Below are 26,246 nucleotides of genomic sequence, written 5' to 3'. Positions count from 1 at the left end.
TTTCCTGGGGTGCAGCCCCTCTGAGACGTTACTGCAGAGCCGCTGCTGAGCAGAGGGGACCCAGACAACCCTTTGCGAGCACAATGCTCGGCTGGAGCAGCCGACACTTACGGGAACTCTGTCGCTTCGGCTTGGCCAGGAAAACACCGCGGAAACCAGCAACAGCAGCAGGTTGACTTTGGCAGCGGCGGAGAGGAGACCAGCCCAGTGAGACATCACCGCCAGCCTAAAATACAAAGAAAAACACAACCAGCTGTGTTTTAGGCCATGTTTTCACAGGTTTCAGTATTCTTTATGTGACATTTTGCAACACAGCGGGGGTTCGGGATGCAACGCAACACCTCAAGGTGTTAGCGCGCGGGGCAGCAAGAGGTGCCGATTTTAGTGCTGATGGAGTTTATGACAGGTAACAACAAAGTGGCTTATAGTGACCCCACAGGGGCTTATATGTCTGCGGGAAAACACAGAGACCTGCAAGTCTTGTTTAAAATAATTTTGTCAGTGCCATGGATGACAACGACGAGGAAATCTAAAAATCAGTTCAAACCTTCAAAGGCTTTTTCTGCCTGTGCCTCATTTTAAGCACAGAAGTAGCTGCGTTAATTCAAATTACACAAATCTACCAGCCGTCAAAGGATCAGGAGTTTATTGAGGTCCACACGTGGGCTTTGCTCGAGGAAAACAACGTTTTGCAGGGGTGAGCAAGGTTTGCTGGTGGTTCCTGGAGGGCCAGGGCTTCCCCTGGCGCTCCGAGTGCCCGACCACCACAGAGCACCCACCGAACCAGACACAGGGGAGAAAAAGGGTCCTGCTCTTGGGGCTGCCAGTCCCGCTGGCACGGAGCTCATGTCCCCATCGCCCTGTGCATCCCCATGCACACTGTGTTCCCATTGCTCCATGTGTCCCCATCGCCCCATGCGTCCCCATCGCTCCCTGCGTCCCCACGCACACCGTGTCCCCATCGCTCCCCGCATCCCCACGCACACCGTGTCCCCATCGCTCCCTGTGACCCCATCGCTCCCTGCGTTCCCACGCACACCGTGTCCCCATCCCTCCCCGCATCCCCACGCACACCGTGTCCCCATCACTCCCTGTGACCCCATCGCTCCCTGCGTTCCCACGCACACCGTGTCCCCATCGCTCCCTGTGACCCCATCGCTCCCTGTGTCCCCACGCACACCGTGTCCCCATCACTCCCTGCATCCCCACGCACGCTGTGTCCCCATCGCCCTGTGTGTCCCCATCACTCCGTGCATCCCCACGCCCACCGTGTCCCCATCGCTCCATGTGTCCCCACGCGCACTATGTCCCCATTGCTCCGTGTGTCCCCATGCACATCGTGTCCCCATCGCCCTGTGTGTCCCCACATACATCGTGTCCCCACGCACATCGTGTCCCCATCACCCCACGCGTCCTCATGCACACCATGTCCCCATCGCTCCGTGAGTCCCCACGCACACCACGTCCCCATCACTCCATGCGTCCCCACACACACCGTGTCCCCATCGCTCCGTGCGTCCCCACACACACCATGTCCCCATCGCTCCACGCGTCCCCACACACACCATGTCCCCGCTGCCTTCGCACCACAAGGCTCCAAACCCACGCCCAGGGCTGGGCTGGGGACAGAGCAGGCGCCAGCACAGGGGCTGGAGAGGAGCTGCCTTTGACAGGCTCTAAATTTACACACTGCTAAATTAAACTAAATGAGGTCTTTTGCAAGAAGATGGGACTGATTAGTTCCGTTCAAACACTCCTTCATTACTCATCACTCTATCAAGTCTGCTCCTACTCCTGTCCAGGTTTTAAAGAATTTCCTCCCATACACTCAGTCCGAAATATCTTTCTGTCTCTGCTGTCCATAAGGACAGCCCATCAGCGCAGATTTTTTTTCCTCACTTGATGCAACAACCATCTTCTAACCCACAGAGCAGAAAATAGGCTCATGGGCACAGCCAACACCAGCTCTGCCACCAAAGGACCTTCTCCCGAGCAGCAAGCGCCAGGAGCAGAGGAAACGGCCTCAAGTTGCGCCAGGGGAGGTTGAGGTTGGATGTGGGGAACAATTTCTTCCCCAAAGGGCTGTGGGGCATTGGAACAGGCTGCCCAGGGCAGTGCTGGAGTCACCATCCCTGGAGGGCTGGACAGACGGACATGAGGTTCTCAAGGACATGAGGCAGTGCCAGGGGTCAGTTATGGTTGGACTCAATGATCTTGAGGGGCTTTTCCAACTTAAATGACTCTGTGATTCTATCCTCCAAAAAGACTTTGGGGACATGGAGAGAGTGGAGTCCTCTCCTTCCACCCCTTTGCTGCTGTCTGCTCTCCCCACTCCATTCTGTTACTTCTGCCCCTTCCTGCTTGGTTTTTGTTTTACCAGGAAAAGGCAAAAGACCACAACACGCTGGTCAGTGGTGGGCAACTAGGAAAAAGCAGCAGAGCAGGGAGCATGAATAGTAATAAATCTGACACATTTCTGCATCTTCCAAAATCTCCTGAGCCAGGGTCTTCCTGAAGAGCAGCCTCTATCTTTGAACTCAAATCCAGATCAACTGGGGTTTTGTTTTTCCCATTAATTGCTTCTGGAGCAGATCTGGACTTTCAACACCCACAGCATCCCTCAGCAACGAGTTCCACTGCTGAATTTTAAGGGAGTGGAGCATCTCCCGTGTGAGGAAAGGCTAAGGGAGCTGGGGCTCTGGAGCTGGACAAGAGGAGACTGAGGGGGGACTCATTCATGGGGATCAATATGGAAAGGGGGAGTGTCAGGAGGATGAAGCCAGGCTCTTCTGGTGACAACCAGTGACAGGACAAGGGGCAATGGGTGCAAACTGGAACACAGGAGGTTCCACTTAAACTTGAGAAGAAACTTCTTCATGGTGAGCCTGCCAGAGCCTGGCCCAGGCTGCCCAGGGGGGTTGTGGAGTCTCCTGTGCAGACATTCCAACCCGCCTGGACACCTTCCTGTGTAACCTCATCTGGGTGTTCCTGCTCCATGGGGGGATTGCACTGGATGAGCTTTCCAGGGCCCTTCAACCCCTGACATTCTGGGATTCTGTGATTCACACCACGTGTGAAAGTGCCACCTTGCATTCCCAACCTGATCCTTGATATCATAGAATCACAGAATCGTTTTGGTTGGAAGAGATGCTCAGGATCATCGACTGCAACCATAACCCGACTCTAGCACTAAACCGTGCTCTCCTTCCACACCTCCTCTCTCCTAAAGACCCACCTCAAGGACCCACAAGCCCTTACGAAACTCCAGGCGGAGGAGGAGAGAGCTCTCCGTTTCCAGCAGACAGGCAGGGACAACCTGTGGCCGAAGCCTCCGTCTCTCTCGGGCACTGCGAGTGCAACCAGGCTACGAACCAACCCCCGGCGTCCTGAGCTGGGAAACCCAGAGCAGAATTCGCAGGCTCACGCTCCACCTGCACCCGGATCTACGTGCCCATCTGGCCAACGCCACGGTCAGAACCTCAACCTCACACCGCCCAAGATGCTCCGTCCTCCCCTCAACGCACCTCGCAACAAACTGCTGCTTTTCACACAGGAAACAATTTTAGTGGGGTTTCGATTTTGTTGGGTTTGGTGAGTTTGTTTGGGGTTTTTTTTTCAGTTACAAAACAAGCAGCAAAACTGAGATAATGAAAAATAGATGTAACCCTCAAATTTTACCTGCGAGCCTGGAAATAAAAAGAGAAAAAGAAGAAAAAGAACTTCAACAAAGCAGCGGCTGAAAGAAAACAGGCGCTCCCATAAAAATAGAGCTCACGTGTACCGAGAAGGCTGGCAGCAAACGGCAGCACGGGCTCTGCAAACCTCCCCCCGCCTAGAAGTGCTATCGCACAACAGGGAGCAGCTCGCTTGGCCCCAGGTAGGCAGAGGAGTCACCAAGTGAAACCCAGGGGCTCAAAGCTCCTGGAGAGAAGCCTGCGCAGGCTGACACCTCCTGACGAGACAGACGCGCGCCAGGATTTCCACATCGAATGCTGTCGAGCGGGTACGATGCGCTTTTAGAACAAGCCCTGCAGGCTGCAGAGCAGGCAGGCGGTGGCTGTCACCTGCACCGGGAGCGTTTGCTCCGGTTTGAGGATGTCCTGCGGATCCAGCAGCACCCACATGAGCCAGAACCGCTGCAGCGGGACCGCAAATAACCCTTGGGTGGGTTTCTTCTTCCAATAATCCTCGGGTACTAGGGAACGAGCAAAAAGTGGCGCTCAAAGAAGGCTCTGCTGCCGGTAGCGGCGCTCCCATCAGAGCAGGCGATGCTCTGGGAGGTTCTCTCTGCAGCTCCAAAAAACCCGGCCGCACCGGCAGCCGCAGAAACAATCGCGCTGCCATTGTGTTCGCTATTAGCAGGGACAGTTTTACTGACTTTACTGGCTGCGCATCGGTAAGTGCCGCACGGCCCCTGGATGCGGCTGCCGTAGTCACAGGTGACAGTTCAAAGCGAGTCAGTAAGAGGAACATGTTTCATTAAAGCCTCCTGCTGCTGGGAACGCAGCGCTCTTTCATGTCCCGACTCAAAGCTCAGCGCGCACACCGCGCCGCTCCAATAAATCCAGCTGAAGCCTCATCTGAATTCTGATCCGCTGCTCCGGAGAGCACACGAGCAACCTGGAGAGCTCCCCAGCCCCCTCACCAGGCTCCGCTTTTATGGCCAACTGGAAGTGATAATAATAATAATAATAATAAGCTACTCCTTGTTCTCATTTTGGGATTGAGGGCGCAGAACGAGAATTATAAATCTTGCAAAACTGTGCGCTAATTAACTAGTTTGGGCAGGACGTGCATGCAGCCACCCTTCATCGAGACGGCCGGTGGTAATGAAAGCACCGACAGCACTTTGCGTGTTTTCAAGCACAAATAATTCACAGGGCAGCACTGGAGAACAACCAAAGGATGAAGGACATCGAGGGACACATCCCCAGCGCCCTTCAGCTGAACCAGTGATGCAAAAACCACCAAGCGCTCCCAGCCTCTTAGGCTGAAGCTAAAGCTTGATGGGCAATAGCAGTTAAGGGAACTGTTTTAAAGACAGACGTGTAAATTGAGATGCCTGAGTGAAGAGATGTGCTCAGGTCACATACCACAATCAGTGTCAAGATCCCTGTTTGAACACAAAGTCATTTCAATGATGCTGTATCGGTGCTGAGCCCAGCACGATGTGATAAGTCAGGGGTGTCACACTCATTGTCAGCGGGGGCCACATCAGCTATTCACTATCAACTATTACAACATTTATCCAGTCCTAAAATTCCATTCAGCCCTTTGAAGGCAACCACAAGGCTGACGTGGCCCCCCGTGCCAATGAGTCTGACACCCCTGTGCTAAGTGATATGCAATGCAATAGAGAAAGAGAAGGAAATTTAGCTGGCCTGGCCCTAAACTTTCTTCCTCTGAGCAACAGGGTCCCCAGGTCTGTGACAAGCAGCCGTTGTTGCTGAATTGCTGCTGAAGAGCAGAGTGGTATCAGCCGGACACCTTGCGGGGCTGGCGGTCCCTCCTCTGGTGCCCCCACTGGAGAAAGAGGTTTGAGTCAAATTCAGCCTGTGTGTAAGAAAGGAAACAGCTGGTGGACAAACGGAGGATCAGGAGCCCACAGGACACTCTGCCCACCCCCATTCATTACAGTCGGGTCTGCACAACCCTCTGCTTGCAGAGGCGTGAGCAGGACCAGCCTGCAGGTACAATCATCCTCTTCTTCCAGAGGCACAGAGACACCAAGGCTCCTGCTAAATACACACCAACCTGCGAAAAGCCAGCCTGGAAATACTTGTGTTTTGGTGGACACGGGCCCAGACCCTTAGCAGGGCTCAGTCCTGAAGATTTGGACACTGCACCATGGCTTCTGGCATGAAGCACAGGATTTCTTGGATTTCCTCTGGAAATGGGAGCCTTCGGAAGACAATTTGCCCATAGCAAAACCCCAACGGCTCTCGTAAGACAGAGCACAGGTCCTGACCTTCCAAACGCGATCGACAGGCACTTAGGAAGCCCCAGGACCTCCTGTCACAGCCAGGCCCTGAGCAGCAACGTTCCCCAAAGGAGGCAGGTGTGAACCTTCTCCTTCATTAAATCCAATATTAAAACTACAAAGATCCTGGAAAAGACCTGAATACACTTGACTGATCAAAGAACTGGATCCGAATAAAAGTTAATAATTAAAACAGAATAAAATAATAATCATGAACCCAACACCTTATGCAAAGCAGAAGAAAGAGCCCTGAATGACAAAACCAAACACAATGAAAAGCGTCCTTCAAGGACTGTGAGACGCTCCGGATGGAGCCCCAGTTCTTTGTCCCCGATTGTCCCAGGACGAAGCGGGCAGGACCGGGGTGCTCTGGTACGGACCCATCACACCGGGCTCCGTGCAGCTTCGCTCCGGGTCTGACGTTGCACCTGCCTCTGCCGTGCTCAGGGCGCTCTCTCGTCCCCCTGCCCTGGGACAGCGCTCGTGTCAGCGCTGCACGCGGGAGCCCCTGCGCCCAGAGCCCTGCCCGAGGGCCCCACCGCGGCACCGAGCCCCACAACACGCGGGTGAAAGACGGGACAGCGAGCACCACTTGTCTGCAAACACCCTCACACCACCAAGATTTCAGCAGAGAGCGTGCAGCTGCAGTACTACTGCAATATGCTTGTGAAATTGTTTAAAAAGAAGTTTACTCTTTGCTTGCTTTACTTACTTTGCTTGCTCCTCATCATTTACTCCTACCAAGACTCTGCTCCGGCATGTTAAGAACACTCCTACACAAAGGAGAAGTTGTGGGAACACCTTCCCGTATTTGGCTGCCAACGGAGAACCCACGCAGCAAGGAGGCCACGCTTTTAGGCTGACAGGAATAAAGCGCAGCTCAAGCTCTGCCATTAGGCTCAGCCTGTGCCGCCTGGCACAGCCCTGAACTGGGATCAGTGCACAGGGAGAAACTCTGACACGGGCCGGTGGGGACGGGAGGGAGGTGAAGGATACCCGTGGCAGAGACGTGCTTACAGAGCCACACAATCACGCAGCTTTTATGGCTGCCACTAACCAGTAATAACAATAAATATTAATAGCCCCCACAGGCTGCCTGCTTAGCTAATATCAGCCCCTCTAACCAGCTCAGTTACTGTTCTGCTGGATGTTGGGCTTTCCTGCGAGCGCTGCCGGGAGCAGGTGAGAGCGGAGCGGGGACGTTCCCAGCGACAGGAGAGGGCTCGGCAGCACCTGGCACCGGCCACGGCTCCACACAGGGGCCAACAAATGGTTTTTGCTGGTCATTTACAGCTAAAGCCACCAGCGCCCCTTCTACCCAACCAGCAACTGCGACCCTGTTGTTTATACAAACAACCCCACACAGTTTTAACGTTAAACATAGAATCATTTTGGTTGGAAAAGCCCCTCAAGATCATGGAGTCCAATTATAACCCAGCTCTAGCACTAACCCATGTCCCTAAGAATCTCGTCTGCACATGTTTTAAACCCCTCCAGGGCTGGTGACTCCAGCACTGCCCTGGGCAGCCTGTTCCAATGCCCCACAGCCCTTTGGGGAAGAAATTGTTCCCCTGATTCAACCTCAACCTCCCCTGGCGCAACTTGAGGCCGTTTCCTCTGCTCCTGGCGCTTGTTCCTGGGGAGCAGAGCCCGACCCCCCTGGCTCCAAGCTCCTTTCAGGCAGTTCAGAGATCAGAAGGTCTCCCCTCAGCTCCTGTTCTCCAGCTGAACCCCCCAGGTCCCTCAGCCGCTCCCATCACACTTGTGCTCCAGCCCCTCACCAGCTCCATCACCTCCTCTGCACTCTCTTTAGTATTTCAATGTCCTTCTTATGATGTGGGGCCCAAAACTGAACACAGTATTCAAGGTGGGGCCTCACCATCATTTAGTCCATCCATTAAATTTACTTAATGCATTCCATCAGAAACCAGCGTTCACAGAAAAGGCTGCTCTCCAGAGGGCAAGAGCTTGATGCTCGGGTGGCTGAAGGCAGCAAGGCTGCTGTCACCCCCCGGCCCAGTCGGCAGCGATGGCAGCAGGCCCACAGCCCAGGGAGATCCCGACCTCGGAGCCCCCGTGCCAGGGAGCCCTGGGTGCAGGACGGGGGACCTTCTGCTCCGCTCGGGACGGAGCGCGCGATAGCAGAGCGAGCCTCGGAGATCAGAGGGCTGAATTATCATTTATTAGTTATTTAAAAATGCATCTATCTAGACTTCTGGCAGCCACTCTCGCAGGGCCCCACGACTGCCTGCACGGGCAGACGACAGCCACACTCCGCAGAGCTCCGGGACTGGCGAGCACCTTCAGGTCCGTACCAGAAAAGGGGCTGATTTGCACCAATTTAGGACTTGCCTGGAGAGAAGGGATTCACAGGGATGTTTGGGACAACATCTTTCTGAAAGCTGCCACACAGCATGACCTCAAACACGCCAATCCGCTTGTCCCTTCCTCATCCCCAAACCCCAGAGAACAACTCTCCTGCCCACACCTGCTCCCTTCTGCTCCTCGCTGCAGTTTCCCATGCACAGCCCATACAAGCGAGTGATACACGTGAGGGGAAAAGTATCTATCGTTTCTATCAGCCCCTATTTGCAAGGTGACACCTTGGTTTGGACTAACCTGAGAGTGTGACAGCATTCAGCGTATTCTTTTACACCTTCTGCTTTCCCAAGCTTGGACAACCTAACAGGACAGGCACAGCCCGCACGAGCTGGGACACGGGCACCCTCATGTCCTACTGCAGCCAGACCCACAAGGAGCCAAAGGTTTAATTGGCATCCTCAGCCTCTCTGGAAACAGCTTTTTATGTTTTCCAATTCCTGCTGCTTGCTCGTGGCTCTCAGGCTGAATAACAACCTGCTGCCCTGTCAGGCGCCAGCTTCCCTACGAAGACACTCAATTAAAAGGTTAAAAATCATGCAAAATTCAGGCTCAGTGTTATAAAAACCCAGTGCTGATGGATGGGGCACACGGTTGGCGCAGCAGCACCCACACCACACTGTACAAGCTTCTATCCCCTGCATCTGTATCTCAGCCTGTCTTGCCACGACCACCAGGAACAGGGAACTGCCAAGTTTATGAAAAATGCATTTTGTCACCTCTCTGGAGGGCAGCGGTGACAGCTCTCAAGGGTGTGACAACCCGCGGGCACAGGTGGCAGCAGGAGCAGCGCGGTGTGCGGGCAGCGAACGTGCGGCTCGCCCACCATGGGCTCTGCTATGCGGCTGGGATTAACGAGGCAGCGCAACCCATGGGGTTAATTGACACCTGGAGGGATGCCCAGCTCAGGACCTCCCCTGACAGCGGCCTGCGCTCCCCCACGCTCCCAGTTTGGTGGCAAGTTTCCAGTTGAAAAGCCACTGGGATTCACTTTGAACCCACACAGGAGCTGCCAGAACAGCCACCAGCAGCAAAACCCAGAATCAAGCGCTAACGAGACAACCTCAAACCCTCCCCTGAAGGGGAACAAGGAGCTCCGCGGGGGTGAACGGCACCTCCTGCCAAGCAGGGTCCCTCGGGACTGCTGCCGGGGCCCTTCTCTGCGGGAATCCGGGCACGTTGTTCCCCATGCCGGGCTCAGTCCCTCCAGTTTATAACAAGGGCACCACAGGTGTGACCAAGGAACCATAGGGCTCCTTCCACTAAGGGCTGCAGCAACATCGGCACTGGGGAGGCCAAACCTTGAATCCTGGGTCAGTTTTGGGCCTCTCATCATAAGAAGGACATTGAAATACTAAAGAGAGTGCAGAGGAGGTGATGGAGCTGGTGAGGGGCTGGAGCACAAGTGTGATGGAGCGGCTGAGGAAGCTGGGGGGTTCAGCTGGAGAACAGGAGCTGAGGGGAGACCTTCTGATCTCTGAACTGCCTGAAAGGAGCTTGGAGCCAGGGGGGTCGGGCTCTGCTCCCCAGGAACAAGCGCCAGGAGCAGAGGAAACGGCCTCAAGTTGCACCAGGGGAGGTTGAGGTTGGATCTGGGAACAATTTCTTCCCCAAAGGGCTGTGGGGCATTGGAACAGGCTGCCCAGGGCAGTGCTGGAGTCACCATCCCTGGAGGGCTGGACAGACGGACATGAGGTTCTCAGGACATGGGGCAGGGACAGGGGTGGGTTATGGTTGGACTCGATGATCCTGAGGAGCTTTTCCAACCAAAATGATTCTATGATCACATGCTTGGACAAAAGGCATTATTCAAGTTTACCTATTTTTTTCGCTGCATCAGTACCTTTAATATGGTCTCAGAAGACGCCTTTCATAAGCAATTAAAAAATCCCTGGGACAAGCATGAGTATTAAGAGAGAACAGAGAGACTACCAGGACAATCACCTAGAAGCAACTCTCACCACCATTCCCATTCTTTGGCCCAGGTGCTTCCCACCAAGATTAGAAATAGAGTCTTGCTCCCCAAGCGCAAGAGCCCCCCAGCCGGAGTCAAAGCAGAGCAGCCAGCACGGGCTGCATTCCTGCCGCTGCTTTATTTTTTTCCTAAGGAAATTTAAACCAGCAAAGAGTTCCAAGGGCTGCAAATGCAGAAATAAATGCACAGCCAGAGAAGCTGAAAGAGAACATAATTCCTTCCCTCTCCTGTTCTTCATCACCTGCCACCTGTACTTTGGGGAAGGGTTTTCTGCCTTCCTGCCTGTGAGATGGTTGCAGAGCGACACGTGGTCATGCTGCCCCTCGGATCAAGATGCTGCAGGCTTCCTTGGTCCTTGGGCACTGTTTTAAGCTTATAAAAATCAGAGAAGCAGCAAAGAAACCACCTGCGCACAAACCACTATCAAATGCAAAAGTCCACCGCTGAAGAATACATTTCTTCTCTCATCTCTTGTCAGATAGGGAGAGCTATTTTAGACGTTACTTGTAGCAACGTATGGCAAAAGATAGTTGAAAATGTGACAGTACAGCATCATTTTAATTACACAATCCTTCAGGCACTGCGAAGCACAGGACATCGCATGTCCACATCCTCAGAGGTCGGTGCGGGCTGGAGGCCTCCAGCAGAGGACAAGGTTTCACAGACCCCTCTGGAGGCCCCACCACCGTTATTAGATATCCCCAGTCGTCCTGCCTTTTGCTTCATCAGCCTCTGCCACGCAGAGCTTTGATGCCCCGAGTGACTCCCGGTGCACAGACCTTCTTTCCTTTTGCTGCCTGGACATAAAGGACAGCAACCTGAGCTCCTCGGCTTCTGACGGGCAGATCGACGTTGCACAGAGCCCCGTCTCTGCGATTCATCTGGTCTCTTCAAACAGCAGCAGAGCCACAGCTTGTGATCTGTGCCAAACAGCATTTTCTTGGGGAAGAACAGTTGCGCTGGCACTCAGCTCCACCTTGTCACAGCAGAACAGGCTGTACTGGTGCTTCAAAGAGCTCCTCAACCTTAAATCCTTATGTCACAATGACAATGCAGGGAACCTGCCTCTGTATGTCCCACGAATCCCAGCAGACGTTATGAAACAGCATTTCTGGGAACGCCTGAGCCACCACGGGAGCCTGTGTGTGCTGCCAGCCGCCCCGCTCACCGCGCTGGAGGGCTGCGCGGGCCACGTGGCTCCTCTCAACGGGGAAAGCTCCGGGAACCGCTTCGCTACGGACGTTTGAAGTGTGAGTCTGGACCTTACAGGTGTGCAAAACGCTGGGTCATGCAGGGAGGCTCCAAGAAGAAGTAAAGCTTCCAAACAGCAGGACTGCTGCCAGGCCATGGGTCCCCAAAACCGTGCACACCGCCCTGTGGAGCCGGGGGATCAACCAGGAACAGCACCATCACAGAATCACTTTGGTTGGAAGAGACCCTCAGGATCATCAAGTCCAACCATAACACATCCCTGGCACTGCCCCATGTCCTGAGAACCTCATGTCCGTCTGTCCAACCCTCCAGGGATGGTGACTCCAGCACTGCCCTGGGCAGCCTGTTCCAATGCCCCACAGCCCTTGGGGGAAGAAATTGTTCCCAGATCCAACCTCAACCTCCCCTGGTGCAACTTGAGGCCATTTCCTCTGCTCCTGGCGCTTGTTCCTGGGGAGCAGAGCCCGACCCCCCTGGCTCCAAGCTCCTTTCAGGCAGTTCAGAGATCAGAAGGTCTCCCCTCAGCTCCTGTTCTCCAGATGAACCCCAAAGCTCCCTCAGCCGCTCCCATCACACTTGCGCCTCCACTCCGTCCCGCTGCCCCTTGGCCACGGCAAAGTCAGGCCCCAGCAGCCCAAAAACTGGACTAGGGAAGGAGGAAAACAGAGATGCAACCAGAAGCAAGTGCTTTTCCCCTGTGATTTTCTCTTCCAAGGGACAACTGTTCATAACCTCAGCATCCTTCAGTTCAAAAGACAAGCTCCACTGTTTCTCATCCGGAGTTTGGAGCAACAGCAGGAGACCCAGCCATTTAAAAGGAACATCCTTTTGTTAGCGAATACCCTAAAAAGAGCCATTTCCCACACTGGCACATCTCCGGAGCTGAGCAGCACCAGCCTGCGAAGGGCCCAAGGAATCAAGGCTGTTCCAATGACAAGTGACCGCAGACATCACACGCGGAGACAAGTTTTGGCAGCGACCCCGATGCAGGGAGCGTGAGATCCCAGGGCACCCAGCACCAGGCAGGGACGGTGACTCACACTTAGAGACTTTGCAGAATTAGGGTCAGGCCGCATATTTTTTCCAAGGCAAGGACCCTGTCATTTATGCATTAAATGGCACATTTATTCTGCTATTCAGGAAGAAACCATAATTACAGTGGCCTCCAGTCTCCAGCTTTTTCAGTCTGTACTTAAAGAAAGAGCAAAAAAAGGACCAAAGCAAACAGCCCTTGCAAAAAAACCTCCGAACTGGCTTTTAGTTGCAGGACAAAAGCGGGGCGGCTGATGAACCGCGTCCCTTATTGTCCTGCCTCCTTTCTGTTTCGTAACAGCAGCCCAGCGCTGCTTTGGTGGAGATTTACAGAGAGGGTTTTTTCCCCTCTCCAAAGCAATAATAGATGGGCAGCAGGAAACAGAAGAAATTAACGAACGCAGTAATTATTCCCAAAGTTGCAAATAGGAATGATTGCTCACCCTGAGACAACTTTGGAAAACAAGATTAAAATGTTTAGGGGACATATTCTTGAAACTGCAGGTAATAGAACACATAAAATGTATTTACAGTATCTCACAGGGGACGTGTACTTTTATTCTGCTGAGGAATGTAGTATTTCACCCCTCATTACAGAGTTAAAAGGCTGTCCTAAAAAAAACAACTTAACAAAGCATCTTTAATGGTAACCAGGTCCGGCTTCAGAAGCGCAGGCTTTGCACACCGAAGCGCAACAAGAAACACAACGAGCATCTGCAGGAACACCTAGCACACAAACAACATTAATAATCTATGCAAATAGCACCATTTAACACCTGGCAAAAAGGAGGCTGGAACGGGAGGTGGGTTTAATCAGACACTCTGCTGGAACTTCCCAGGAGGAGGAGAAAGAGGAGGAGGAAGGCAGACTCGCCTTCCCCAACTTCCTCGGTGCTGTGAAGCCGCGGCTGCCAGCGAACAGACTGCGCCTCCAGCACCCGCCAGCAGAAACAATTTGTCATGTGTCACATCAAATAAAGCCTTTGGAGACCACTGCGCTCCCTGAAGCGGACGGCTGCCAAACTCCAAAGGAGAAATGCAAGAAACCGGGCTGGCCGGTGTCAGCCCCACGTGCTTACAAGACCAGCGCACTTTTCATTTTTGAACCACATCGGTACAACACAGCCTGTTCCTGTGAAGCGCTCCGTGCGAGACAGACGTCAACAATATCCATCATTAAAAGGAATTTGGTCTTCAAATCTCCACTCTGTGCTGAAGCTCCTCATAGTCCAGGAACCTCACGTTCCTCATCCAGTGTCTCGCTCGTCCCAGGGAGGCGTTGAGGCCGCTGATGTTCGTCCAAGAGCCCTGGTGCTGTAACGTGCCGCGATGGATTATCGTCTGCCTGAGCAAGCACTCCTCCTCACGCTCTCACTATAAATTAATTCCCCCAAACTTGAATTACAGATTACATTTTTTTTTCTTTTAAATAGTTCTAGAGCATTTTTGCCCCTAAACCTGCTCTGGGCATATCTGCAAGATCTAACCGTGCCAGTCAGTACCATGAGGAACCCAAATCACCCGCCTGCCCCTGCAAAGACCAGGCTCAAGCACTTACTGTCTGCACGGGGGCAAATCCCTCAGCCCAGGGCTGAGCTGCTGGATCCAGATGTTCCAGGTGCCAATGTGCTTCATCTGGGGTCACCCGCCTGAGCCCCACCATGGCCAGGAAAACAATCCCATCCATAGAATATGAGCAATGGTCCCAGAAAAGTTGGTCTGCCCAAGGTTCCTCGATGGGAAGCGCGAGCAGCCCCAGAAGAAGGTGAGAGCATCACAAAGTGAGAGCAGACGGGAGAGGGGCAGGAGATCCAAAGAAAGGATAAGACAAGTAAGAGACACCATCTCAAGTCACCAAAAAGCAACGGCCTGCCCCAAAGCCCAGCAAGGGATCCTCAAGTGACACTACGTATCAACAAAAAGACAAAGAACAAAAGGAAAGGGAAAGTCTGGCAGCCTAAAGTGAGGAACAAGGGAAGAACAAGTTAGCAGGCACAGGGCATGACCTTGGTGTTGGCACTACCAGCACAAACCTCAGCTGCATGGGGTTTTTTTTGAGAACTTATTTAACGAGCATCTAATGCCTCATGACAAGTTATATTTAGACACTGTTTTAACTGTACCGGGACTCCTCTCCAGCCACAGGGACTGGCATCAAGCACCGGACACACGAAGAGAAACTTGTTTGCTGGGAGGTGCCAGAGCCTGGCCCAGGCTGCCCAGAGCGGGTGTGGAGTCTCCTTCTCTGAGACATTCAAACCGCCTGGACCCACCTGTGTGATCTGCTCTGTGACCCTGCGTGAGCAGGTGGGCTGGGGATCTGCAGAGGTCCTGAAACCCCGCCAGCCTGGGGTTCTGTGACACCGTCTCGCCAGCCTTACTTGGTCAGGGTTGTTGTTTCCTACGAGGGTCTGGTCCAGCGCAGGGAGCGCCATGAGCCGGTACGTGCAGTGGCAGGGCTGTAAAGCACTCGTGGTGCTGCTCTGCAGAGGGAGCAGAACACGGGCTGCGTGGGGAGCATTAAACCAAGACGGCACAGAGGAGGAGGTCAGCAGACAGCAGCCTGCCACTGACAGCGATGCTCCTCAGGCACCTACAGCTGCAGCGAAGCAAGAGGCAGGCTCCTGCAGGCTCCTGCAGGCTCCCCCAGGCTTCGCACGCTCCCGCTTCCACCACAGAGCCCCGTGCACAGTGAGCGGGGCAGGCGGCAGCGCGGCACGGCCAGCACGCACCCAGGAGCCACTCGTGGTGGGTTAAACGGGGAAAGCTTCAGGCATCAATCAGGACACGGCTTGAACTCACATCTCTGAAGAAAGGACATGGGGTCATCCTCTGAAAAATTAACCTTTTTTTCAGTTCTCTGACTCACAGAGATTTCAGAGAGAAATCAAAGAGTTGTGGTGCTGCAGGAGTCCAGGGCGTTCACACTGATTTCCTCACCAAATTCTGGTTATGTTTTTAAACAAAGTGAGTTTTCCCAAAACCTGGGAGAGAACAAAACCACTAGCCACCAGAAAGCAGCTGAACTCAAGGATCCTCCAGTCAGCGATGTCGCTGTGCTCCTCAAGCCATGCTCTGCGCAAACCCAAGCAAAGGAGCCCATTTACGTCACCACCGCCAAATTGCTTCGCCCCTAGAAAACTTGTACAAGTGCCACGCTTGTGAGTGGCCATTATGATTTCCAACAGCCTCCCGCTGACGCTCAGCCTGCCCAAGCTCCTCTGCATACATTTTGCACTTGATTACCCCACGCTTGCTGGAAGAAACGGAACAGAACACTTTCAAGAGCCACTTGCTTATTCCTGATTCGGGTACAACAATGTTGGATGCAACAACATCATTCTTACCTCCCAGTGGCAGCACAAACCACATCCAGTCACCGGAGAGCAGCGTTTTCCACCGAAGGAATGAGAACCTCACAGCCAGCCCTTGGGTTTTGTAACCCTCACAATGACCCATCTCTACAAGCCGTAATGTAACTCAATATTCCAAACTAAGTCCGGAGCTTGCAGCAGAACCCAGCTCACCCAAGGCTCCAGGTGCAAATTTTCCATAGCGTACCAGTTTATTTTGTGGGCAGGATGACATCAAGAAAATTAACTACGAGTAAAAAGAAAAAAACTCTCCCTAAATTGCGTAACTGCACTAAAGCTGCAATGGTGAGCAGGCCAAGTGCATTTGAAGGGCTATACATTTTCACTTCCAGATCCCTGGAAAAGAAAACGGAATGACTGTGCTGTATCCATAGCACCCACCATTTGTTATTGTCTGTCTATTGATGCTTACTTGAAAAACAGAATTTAATTAAACCCCACAGTGCTGCACAGCCTGCCTTTGAAATACGCCTGCATTAGCGGATCATTACAGAAAATGAAATACGGCTTCATATCGTATTTTTCAAATAAGGTCCTAAAACATTTACAAATTAAATAATACTCTTGCAGAAAGAAATTAAGAGATACAGCGTTTAGCAAGGGCAAAGAGATGTTTACAAACACGATCTGAAACGAGAGGTGGAGGTGACGAGGCAGAGCGGTGCCGGAGGCTCTTCCAGACCGTGTCCATGTGGCTCTCCGTGTACCGGGAAGGGGAGGAAAAGCGAGCACGGAGGGCAGCGCTCCCGCAGCCCCACGGAGGTTTCGGCACGAGCCCATGGGTGTCCGGGGTGCACTGGCACAGTGTGACAAGCCGGGGACGTGCCTGCACTCTCTGGCATTTGGGAGAGCTCAACGCATCCTTCGGAACCCCGGCCGGAGCCGGACCCGTCACCGGGCAGGAAACTCATGCAAGCGACTGAGCGCAGGGAAAATCTGGACTCTCAACTGGTAGAAAAGGGATGCAGAAAGGTGCTCTCACAGCAGGATGAGAAATATTGTGCTAATATTTACAAGGAGGGGAAAAACAAAGGGAGCTTTGGTTTCTGAGGCTAAGTACAAGTACAAGCAGGTTCGTGAGTCGGCACTGGTCACGGCAACAACGCCTGATGCTGAGCAAAGCGAAGAGCATGTTAAAAAGCAAGTGAATATTATATGAGCCTCACAGCTCAGGCCTGAAGAGATCCAAGATTTATCTTTTCCTTAATAGCACCTGGGGCGATGCCAAGTGTTCATTGACAAATTATTTACTCAGAGGAATCATTTTCCCTAAACAAGCATCACCCATCACCGCATCCTTCTTCATGGGCGCATGGAAACGACTGGGCCCTGTGGTTCCTACAGCCCCATCTCCATGGCGATGCACCAAAGGTACCGATCGGAGCACCAGGACAAAAAGGCTGAAGATGGCAGAGCCCTCAGCAGCGGGAGCCCCGGAGCACAGCGGGCAGGGCTGTCACAAGCAGCACAGCAGCCAGCCCACAAGCAGGCTGGAAATCACACGGCCCCGGGCTGCTTGGGCTGCAGGAGCTCTGCAGATCCCCAGCCCCACCTGCTCACGCAGGGTCACAGAGCAGATCACACAGGTGGGTCCAGGCGGTTTGAATGTCTCACAGAAGGAGACTCCACACCCGCTCTGGGCAGCCTGGGCCAGGCTCTGGCACCTCCCAGCAAACAAGTTTCTGCTCATGTTCAGATGGACCCTCCTGTGTTTCAGTCTGTGCCCGTTGCCCCTCACCCTGGCGTTGGGCACCACTGAACAGAGTCTGGTCCATCCTCTGACACCCACCCTGAGATATTAATCCTATTGATCACATCCCTCTCAGCTTCTCCAGCTCAACAGCCCCAGCTCTCTCAGTGTCTCCTCATCACAAAGATGCTCCAGACCCCTCATGATCTTCATGGCCACCACTGGACTCCTTCCAGTAATTCCTTGTCCTTCTTCAACTGGGGAGCCCAGCACTGGACCCACAACTCCAGACGTGGCGTCCCCAGAGGGGCAGGAACAACCTCCCTGACCTGCTGCTCACACTCTTCCTCACACCCCAGGTACCATTGGCCTCTTGGCCACAGGGCACATTGGTGACTCATGGCCAACCTGTTGTCCCCCAGAACTCCCAGGGCCTCTCTGCAGAGCTGCTTTCAGCAGGTCACCCCAACCTGTGCTGGTGCCGGGGGTCGTTCCTCCCCAGCTGCAGGACCCTGCACTTGCCCTGATTGAATCCATCAGGTTCTTCTGTGCCAGGTCTCTGGATGGCAGCGCAGCCCGTGGTGTGTCAGCCCGTCCTCCCAGTTTGGGATCATCAGCAAACCGGCTGAGGGTGCAAATCGGTATGTTCATCCAGGTCATTGATGAACAGGTTGAAAAGGACTGGACCCAGTGCTGACCCTGGGGAACCCCACTGACTACAGGCCTCCAACAGACTCTGCACATTGATCACGAAGAAGAAAACCTTGCAAGGGCACTTCTGGATCCATTTTACAGGAAGACGATAAAAGGGATCAGCAACCGACAGCCGAATTCCCGGAGGTCCCGCTGAGTTCTCATCAGCATATGAATATATTATTTGGAGGGAACACGTTCCGCCTGGCATATAATCATTGAAAGCTGTCACCTTCCAGCCAATGCGGGGCTTCCTCTGCCAAAAGGATCTTTCTCTGCGAATCAGGGACCCCTCACCAACATCACAATGCAAAATTCAAATGAACAGCTGCGGCAAGGAGCGACCCACGGTGCATCACATTACTGGTTCCACAAGAATAATGAGCACTGGGACCACAAGACACCACACAGCACATAGCGAGGGTGGGTAAAACCCACCAGAATAGAGAAGATGCAGCCCAGGATCCTTCCTAAAGGAAAAATACGGTGGCAGAGGGACATGTGGATGTGAAACAGCTGGCACAGAGAACATTGCACTGGGGATGGAGACTCCATGCTCACCTACAGCTCGCCAGCACGATTCACCTCTGAACGCACTGAAGGTTTAAAGCAGAGCGGACCGCTGCCCCCAGCCTGCTGGAGGAAATAAAGGGAACGGGATGCCCAACAAAGATGAAACGGTGCAGCCCAAGCACCCCCGAATGCGCCCTGATTCTGCAGTTCAAGGTTAAACATCCCACTCGCACTAATTTCAGAGCCTGTCTCTCTCAAAAGCCATGCCACGTAATTAGAATCATTATAACTATTATTAGACCGTAATATTATTATAGCATTTTTGCTACATTTGACATCTGTTGGCTGATAGATTTAACTGGTACATAAGAAATAATTGCACTTAGATTTCTTGCAAATGAGCACCAACGTGGAAGGTATTAAAGCATTGTGTTGAAAATGTTGATTTTATGGAAGTACGCTTGAAATAAAAATTCTAAAATTAACAGCTAAACCTTTAAAAACTCTCATTAAAGAAACTATTTGGGTTTAAAGTGGCAGTGGTTAAAAAAACCCTTTTTTCTTTAGATGCTTAAAGGGATATACCTGGCTTGGTATCTCCTTCAGATCAACATCTGCATCCTCTTCCCACCTACCCTGGTGACCCAGAGGTTTCTAAATCATCCTTCCATCCTCGTCCTCCCTCTGCAGCAGGCTTTCAAATTATTTGGGCAAAGAGTCCGACTGTGCAGAGAACCGGTATAATCAGGACTCTCACAACCTGCTCACTGAAGATCCTATGGAATTATCAGCAAACAGACATCCAGAACAAGACACAGCTCCTTGCATCCCACAGAGACCAAAAGGCTTTGCAAACCGGCCTCAGGATGCAATTTATCCACCCCCATAATCCAGAGTGGAACACAACCTTTCTATCGGTGTTTAACAACAGCATGCAAGCCCTGGGGAGATATAAGGAACAATCCAACAGAAACCACGGGAATGCTTCAGGGAGGCTGAATTTTCTCCCCTGGAACTGAAATTTGGTCAGGACACCCAGTCCTGAGGAACCCTGTGCAGTCCTTGAATTCAGCAAGGCCCAAATTCCACCCCCCAGTTCCAGTGACAAGCAAAGAAAGATGTTATAGCGGGGGGCTGCACTTCAGAAAAGGACAAACCTCTTACAATTCAAAAAGCTGAACAGAGCAGCTCGGTACTTACAGAACCCTGGGGCGGTCAGAGCTGGTCCTGTTGGGAGGTTTTCATCCAGTTAAATGGATTCCAGTTAAAGTAACTCCTCTTCCTTACACTTCTTTGCGTTGAGCCTTGGTGGAACGGGGTATCCTGCAGCCGCTCCCACTGTGCAGGGATAGAAATGAGTGTGATTCATTTTTCCAGAGCAAGATATCCCCCCGCCCAGAACAGAGAAACCACACAAGGAACTTTGAATTGCTTGAGGAGAAAAATGTATTTTTACTGCTTCAGTCACATACAGACAAGTTTAACTTTCATTGAGGACAGGAGCAGTGAGGATAAAAAGGGGAGCAGGACACTCCGGACACCAATTCCCCGCACAGACCCCTCTGCTACCAAAGCTGACACCTGGGGAGCAATGGGTGGAAATCAGGGAGCACTGAGAGGAACTCTGACTAATTGAGCTCACCTTAACGAGGCACAGTGCTCATTACTAAATATGGGTGCTCGGAGCTGAGTCTAGGTCTGCTTCTGTTCATCCTTTTCATTAATGGCCTGAACAAAGTACTTTTACAAAACCCAAGGGGATGCCCGGCAGCTAAGAGCTGGGAGCACTCCAGAGGGCACGCTCAGGATTGATAAACCGAAGAAAAGTTCCCAAAACACACACAAATCAATAAAAAGCGAGGAAAACAATGCAAAGAACTGCACTTGGAGACAGCAAAAACAAAGACCAAGCGCACAAACACAGCACGGGGGAAATCGCTCTGCAGAGAGAGGTAACGCCGAGGAAAACCGGGGACTGGACTAAAACCATGAGGAGTGTCAGTGCTGGGACAGCACAGCTCCAGCTCCAAAGAGCTAAACACTCCGCGATTTAAAAACACCAGGTTCCTGACTCAGGGCTGGAGGGCCACGCTCCGTGATGGGCACAGCCCCTGAGAAAGTCCAGACAAACTGGAGGGTCTGGGCACCAAGCAGAGCCCTCAGCGCTGTAAAACACGCAGCCCGTCCTCCAGCATCATTAGTAACATTTAACAGCTCATTACAAGAATCACAGAATCGTTTTGGTTGGAAAAGCCCCTCAGGATCATTGAGTCCAACCATAACCCACCCCTGGCACTACCCCATGTCCTGAGAACCTCATGTCCGTCTGTCCAGCCCTCCAGGGATGGTGACTCCAGCACTGCCCTGGGCAGCCTGTTCCAATGCCCCACAGCCCTTTGGGGAAGAAATTGTTCCCCACATCCAACCTCAACCTCCCCTGGCGCAACTTGAGGCCGTTTCCTCTGCTCCTGGCGCTTGTTCCTGGGGAGCAGAGCCCGACCCCCCTGGCTCCAAGCTCCTTTCAGGCAGTTCAGAGATCAGAAGGTCTCCCCTCAGCTCCTGTTCTCCAGCTGAACCCCCCAGGTCCCTCAGCCGCTCCCATCACACTTGTGCTCCAGCCCCTCACCACCAGCCCTTGGGCTCCCCATTCTGTGAAAGCAAGAGACAAAGCAGCTCACTGAATTTGCTGCAAGGATGAGTTAGATGAGGTACCAGGCTCTCCTAGACCAGGATTTCAAGCCCCAGAGGGAACTCACCCCCATCTGCACCAACAACCACCGCTGCCCAGCCCAGAGCTGCATCTCTCACCTGGCCCCAGGACAGGGGCACGGACAAGGAGACTTTTCCAGCCCCAAGTTTCGTTTTAACACCCTCCACCTGGCCACTCCTACACCTCGACAGCAGTGAGCTAAATTAACAGTCTTTTCTCCCCCAAAATTCAACAGAGCTCCTTGTCCTGCTGAAAGGGCACCCACATAGCAACACAACGACGGGCTCCCCATCCGCAGCAGGACAAGAGATGCCAAGCTGGGCTGCTCAAAAGGAAGGCAAAACTTTCCCTCCTCCCTTCAGACCCCCAAACAGCCCCACCAATCTGGGCGATGTGCTGCAGCCCATAAAGATCATCACCTCCCTGCCCTAGCAGAACAATTTGGGGGCTGATTGCTGAACGCAATCGCAATCATCAAAACAAGGTGTTTCAAATCAGGTGAGAGCAGCTGTGCCAGCACAGCTGATGCCAAACACACACAGCTGCACCGAACGAATGTTTAAGATTTCCCAGTGAGTTGAGTGGATTTTATATATATATATATATATATATATATGTATATATATATATATTTAATTTTTTTGAGTCAGAGCCGCCTAATCGCAGCCAGGAGCGATTTGACAAAGCCTTCGTTAGCACACGCCAGCTCCTTCCATGGGGCTGCTTCCCAGAACATCCTCAGTGTTGTGTCATTTTTCACTTTAGGTGCTAAGAATACCTACGTGTTAATAAAAAAATAATAACTACCTTTACGGGAAGCTTAATCAACAAAGCACTCAACAAATCTTAATTAAAGCTGATTCACCTCCTTCACAAGCAGCAAGTTAAACGGCGTTTCTCAGAGGGGAAAGCTGAGCAGTAAGAGAGATGAGGTGGGTTATAAAAGCCACAGAGGGAGCTGAGAGGATTAACACATAGAAAGGCCGACTATTATCCCTAAATTTATCCCAATAATCCCCTGCCTGCCAAATTCGTGGGTTACAGATGACACGCTTTCAACCACACCTGCCCAGCTTGACCACAGCTTCCAGGTAGAGCAGGGAGAGGTTTTGAGGATGCTGGAGAGTGTTTCAGGTGTATAATGCTCAACTGGAAGAAAGGAGAAGGTGCAGCGGTAGCACCAGCGCTGGTCCTGCTGTGTTTTAGGGCACAGATGTCAAAATCATCTTCATCAGGGGCCGCGTCGGCCTCCCGGTTGCTTTCAAAGGGCCGAATGGAATTGAAAATTCCATTCGGCCCTTTGAAAGCAACCGGGAGGCCGACGCGGCCCCTGGTGATGAGTTTGCCAGCCCTGGTTTAGGGGATGGTGTTGTGGGTCCAACAGATGTTCTGACAACTTAATTGCCAGTTTCCAGCTTGTTTCTTTAAAAGGAACGTATTTGGATCCCTTCAAATCTAGAAAATATGTGGTCACACAGGTGGCAGAGCCCACTGCGCTCACCTCTGTTAAACTGCACATCTACACCAAAGTTTCTGGGGTAAGACTTGGGATGTTTCCACCACGGAAACACCTTGGAAGCTGCTGAAAGATCCCAACGCGGTCCGGGCTGGTCATTTTAAGGCAGTTTGGAGAAAGAAAGGGAGAATGAAAGAAGTTCATCCCCTAATAATGCTGCTCCCAGGGCACCGGTGAATGCAAGAGGATCACAGAGCAGAAACACTACGGCAGCGCGGTCAGTAAACAACACGGTGTCATCAGCTTCTAACGCTGCAGGGACTTATCTGCACTTGGAATGTTTCCTATCGGGGCTGGAGGAGCCTCCTCCCGCAAACAGAAACCAACAGCAGCACTGGTACGGATTAAACCCCTTTGGTGAGCAAATTAAACACATCGGCAAAGGCAGACTTTCCGCCTCTAAGCCATATGCGTACTAGGTTAGTTCTATCAGCAAAACGCTGTTAAATAAATAACGCGCCCCTAAGAAAACACAGCTACAGAACTCGTAAGTGTAAACCCCGGCCATCTTGAGAGGCGGGTGGTGTTGATTATTTGTCAAAGATTACTTCTAATGCAAGTGTTAGTCAACCACTGGAGTTAAACATTTTAAGGCAATATTCCAAATAGTGTTTATGTGCAGAATCCCCCTTTCTCAGTTTTCACCCTCTGGTTTTGTGAAACATGTAATTTCACTAGTTCGCTGGCAGGAGAGCCATATGCAAGTTTGTACCAAAACAATTAAAGAGTTTTAAAATTCAGGCCTCACGTTACTGAGTGCCTACCCTGAAGAAAAAATCCATTTTAATGGCCCAGAGCTACACCAGCGGCACCAGGACACTTCTACTGCACCACCCCCCGGTGCAAGTGGGGACTGAGGTCCCCAACCCACCTCCTGCTCAGGGCTGAATCCAAACTGTTCTTGTTTTCCACAGAATCCCAGAATGTCAGCGGTTGGAAGGGCCCTGGAAAGCTCATCCAGGTCAATCCCCCCATGGAGCAGGAACACCCAGATGAGGTTACACAGGAAGGTGTCCAGGCGGGTTGGAATGTCTGCACAGAAGGAGACTCCACAACCCCCTGGGCAGCCTGGGCCAGGCTCTGCCACCCTCACTGGGAACAAGTTTCTTCTCAGATTAAAGTGGAACCTCCTGTGTTCCAGTTTGCACCCATTGCCCCTTGTCCTGTCACTGGTTGTCACCAGAAGAGCCTGGCTCCATCCTCCTGACACTGCCCCTTTCCATATTGATCCCCAGGAATGAGTCCCCCCTCAGTGTCCTCTTGTCCAGCTCCAGAGCCCCAGCTCCCTCAGCCTTTCCTCACACGGGAGATGCTCCACTCCCTGCAGCATCTTGGTGGCTGCGCTGGACTCTCTCCAGCAGTTCCCTGTCCTGCTGGAACTGAGGGGCCACAACTGGACACAATATTCCAGGTGTGGTCTCCCCAGGGCAGAGCAGAGGGGCAGGAGAACCTCTCTGACCTACTGACCACCCCCTTCTAACCCACCCCAGGTACCATTGGCTTCCTGGCCACAAGGGCCCAGTGCTGGCTCATGGTCACCTGCTGTCCCCAGGACCCCCAGGTCCCTTTCCCCTACACTGCTCTCTAACAGGTCGTTCCCAACTTATGCTGGAACCTGGGGTTGTTGAGTTTGTGTCTAAACCCTCCCGTGCAGGGGCTCCTGCCCGGGCTCCCCGCCCCACGCTCTGCACGCAGGTGCCACCCCAGGGCCTTCACTTTCGGTCACTTCCAGCACGCAGCAGCTGCCGTGCCGAGGCAGCCCGGGCCTCCGGAGCCGCACAACCGCCGCTATCCCGCCCCAGAGCAGCCGCGGGCCCAGCGCCCTCACAGCCGGGGCAGGCCCGGCCGGGCCCGCCGAGGCCTCACGCGGGGTCGCCTCACCGAGGGCCCCGCAGGACACGCAGCCCCGCCGGGCCCGTGCGGCCCCAGCCCCGGCGGCCCCGACCGGGCCCAACTCCGGCGGCCCCGGCGCGTCCCCACTCACCGCTCCGCACCGCGCACACGCGGCTCCGCCCCGCGCTCTCCCCGCCCCGCTGCCCGGTGGGCAGCTCCGCCCCGCCCGGCCCAGCGCGGCCCATCCTGTCCGGACCGGGCCGCCGGGTTCCCGAGCGGAGCAGCCGGGAGTGGGCGGGTGTCCCAGAGCCGCCCCCGCTGTGCGCAAATGAGTCACAATGTGAGGGGTTGGAAGGGCCCTGGAAAGCTCATCCAGTGCAATCCCCCCATGGAGCAGGAACACCCAGATGAGGTTACACAGGAAGGTGTCCAGGGGGTTGGAATGTCTGCACAGAAGGAGACTCCACAACCCCCCTGGGCAGCCTGGGCCAGGCTCTGACACCCTCACCCCCAACAAGTTGCTTCTCACATTTAAGTGGAACCTCCTGTGTTCCAGTTTGCACCCATTGCCCCTTGTCCTGTCCCTGGTTGTCACCAGAAGAGCCTGGCTCCATCCTCCTGACACTCCCCCTTTCCATATTGATCCCCAGGAATGAGTCCCCCCTCAGTGTCCTCTTGTCCAGCTCCAGAGCCCCAGCTCCCTCAGCCTTTCCTCACACGGGAGATGCTCCACTCCCTGCAGCATCTTGGTGGCTGCGCTGGACTCTCTGCAGCAGTTCCCTGTCCTGCTGGAGCTGAGGGGCCACAACTGGACACAATATTCCAGGTGTGGTCTCCCCAGGGCAGAGCAGAGGGGCAGGAGAACCTCTCTGACCCACTGACCACCCCCTTCTAACCCACCCCGGGTACCATTGGCTTCCTGGCCACAAGGGCCCAGTGCTGGCTCATGGTCACACAAACAGCCCGTCTTGCACAGCGGACACTGCGGAACAATTCACACGGACGCACAGGCACAGGGTTCTTGTCAGCAGCGAGAGCTGAGCCAGGCTGGGCTCACCTTTATTAACAGCTCTCAATTTACAGGTTTACAGATATGGGCCTGAACCAAGAGGTTAGGGTGTTTTTTTCAAAAAATGTTATCCCAGATGTAAGGAACGTTTAACGAAGAACGGTTGTTTTTACATCACTGAGGACCTGGCGCCTGAGCCCAGCAGGGGGAAGGACGGAGAGACATCAGACTATGGATCCTTAATGTAAAACAGTCTCTTCCTGGAATATATACTGACACCTGTATATACCTGTATTTACAAGTTAATTTAGGAGGAAGTGTAGCCAAAGT

General features: G+C 53.1%; 1 protein-coding gene across 3 annotated transcripts in view; it reads right to left on the bottom strand.

The window, feature by feature from the left end:
• Positions 1 to 25,083, bottom strand: part of SIL1 (SIL1 nucleotide exchange factor) — a 100,812-nt gene extending 75,729 nt beyond the window's left edge. Inside the window, exons 1-3 of one of the 3 annotated variants that reach the window (XM_082063401.1) lie at positions 25,059 to 25,083; positions 20,049 to 20,186; positions 112 to 226 (exon numbers count right to left, since the gene is read on the bottom strand). In XM_082063401.1, the coding sequence (XP_081919527.1) occupies positions 112 to 216 (105 nt within the window). In that variant the 5' untranslated portion in view covers positions 217 to 226; positions 20,049 to 20,186; positions 25,059 to 25,083. Of the gene's footprint in view, positions 1 to 111; positions 227 to 20,048; positions 20,187 to 20,490; positions 20,602 to 23,945; positions 24,096 to 25,058 lie in introns of those variants that run through there. The other 2 variants (XM_082063402.1, XM_082063403.1) reach the window with 2 other exon arrangements.
• Between the last annotated feature and the right edge of the window lie 1,163 nt (positions 25,084 to 26,246).

Source organism: Streptopelia decaocto (genome assembly GCF_964273445.1).
Source record: "Streptopelia decaocto genome assembly, chromosome: 12".
NCBI classification, from domain to species: Eukaryota; Metazoa; Chordata; class Aves; order Columbiformes; family Columbidae; genus Streptopelia; species Streptopelia decaocto.
The sequence above is the reverse complement of the archived record's forward strand: the minus strand, read 5'-3'. Positions and strand labels throughout refer to the sequence as shown.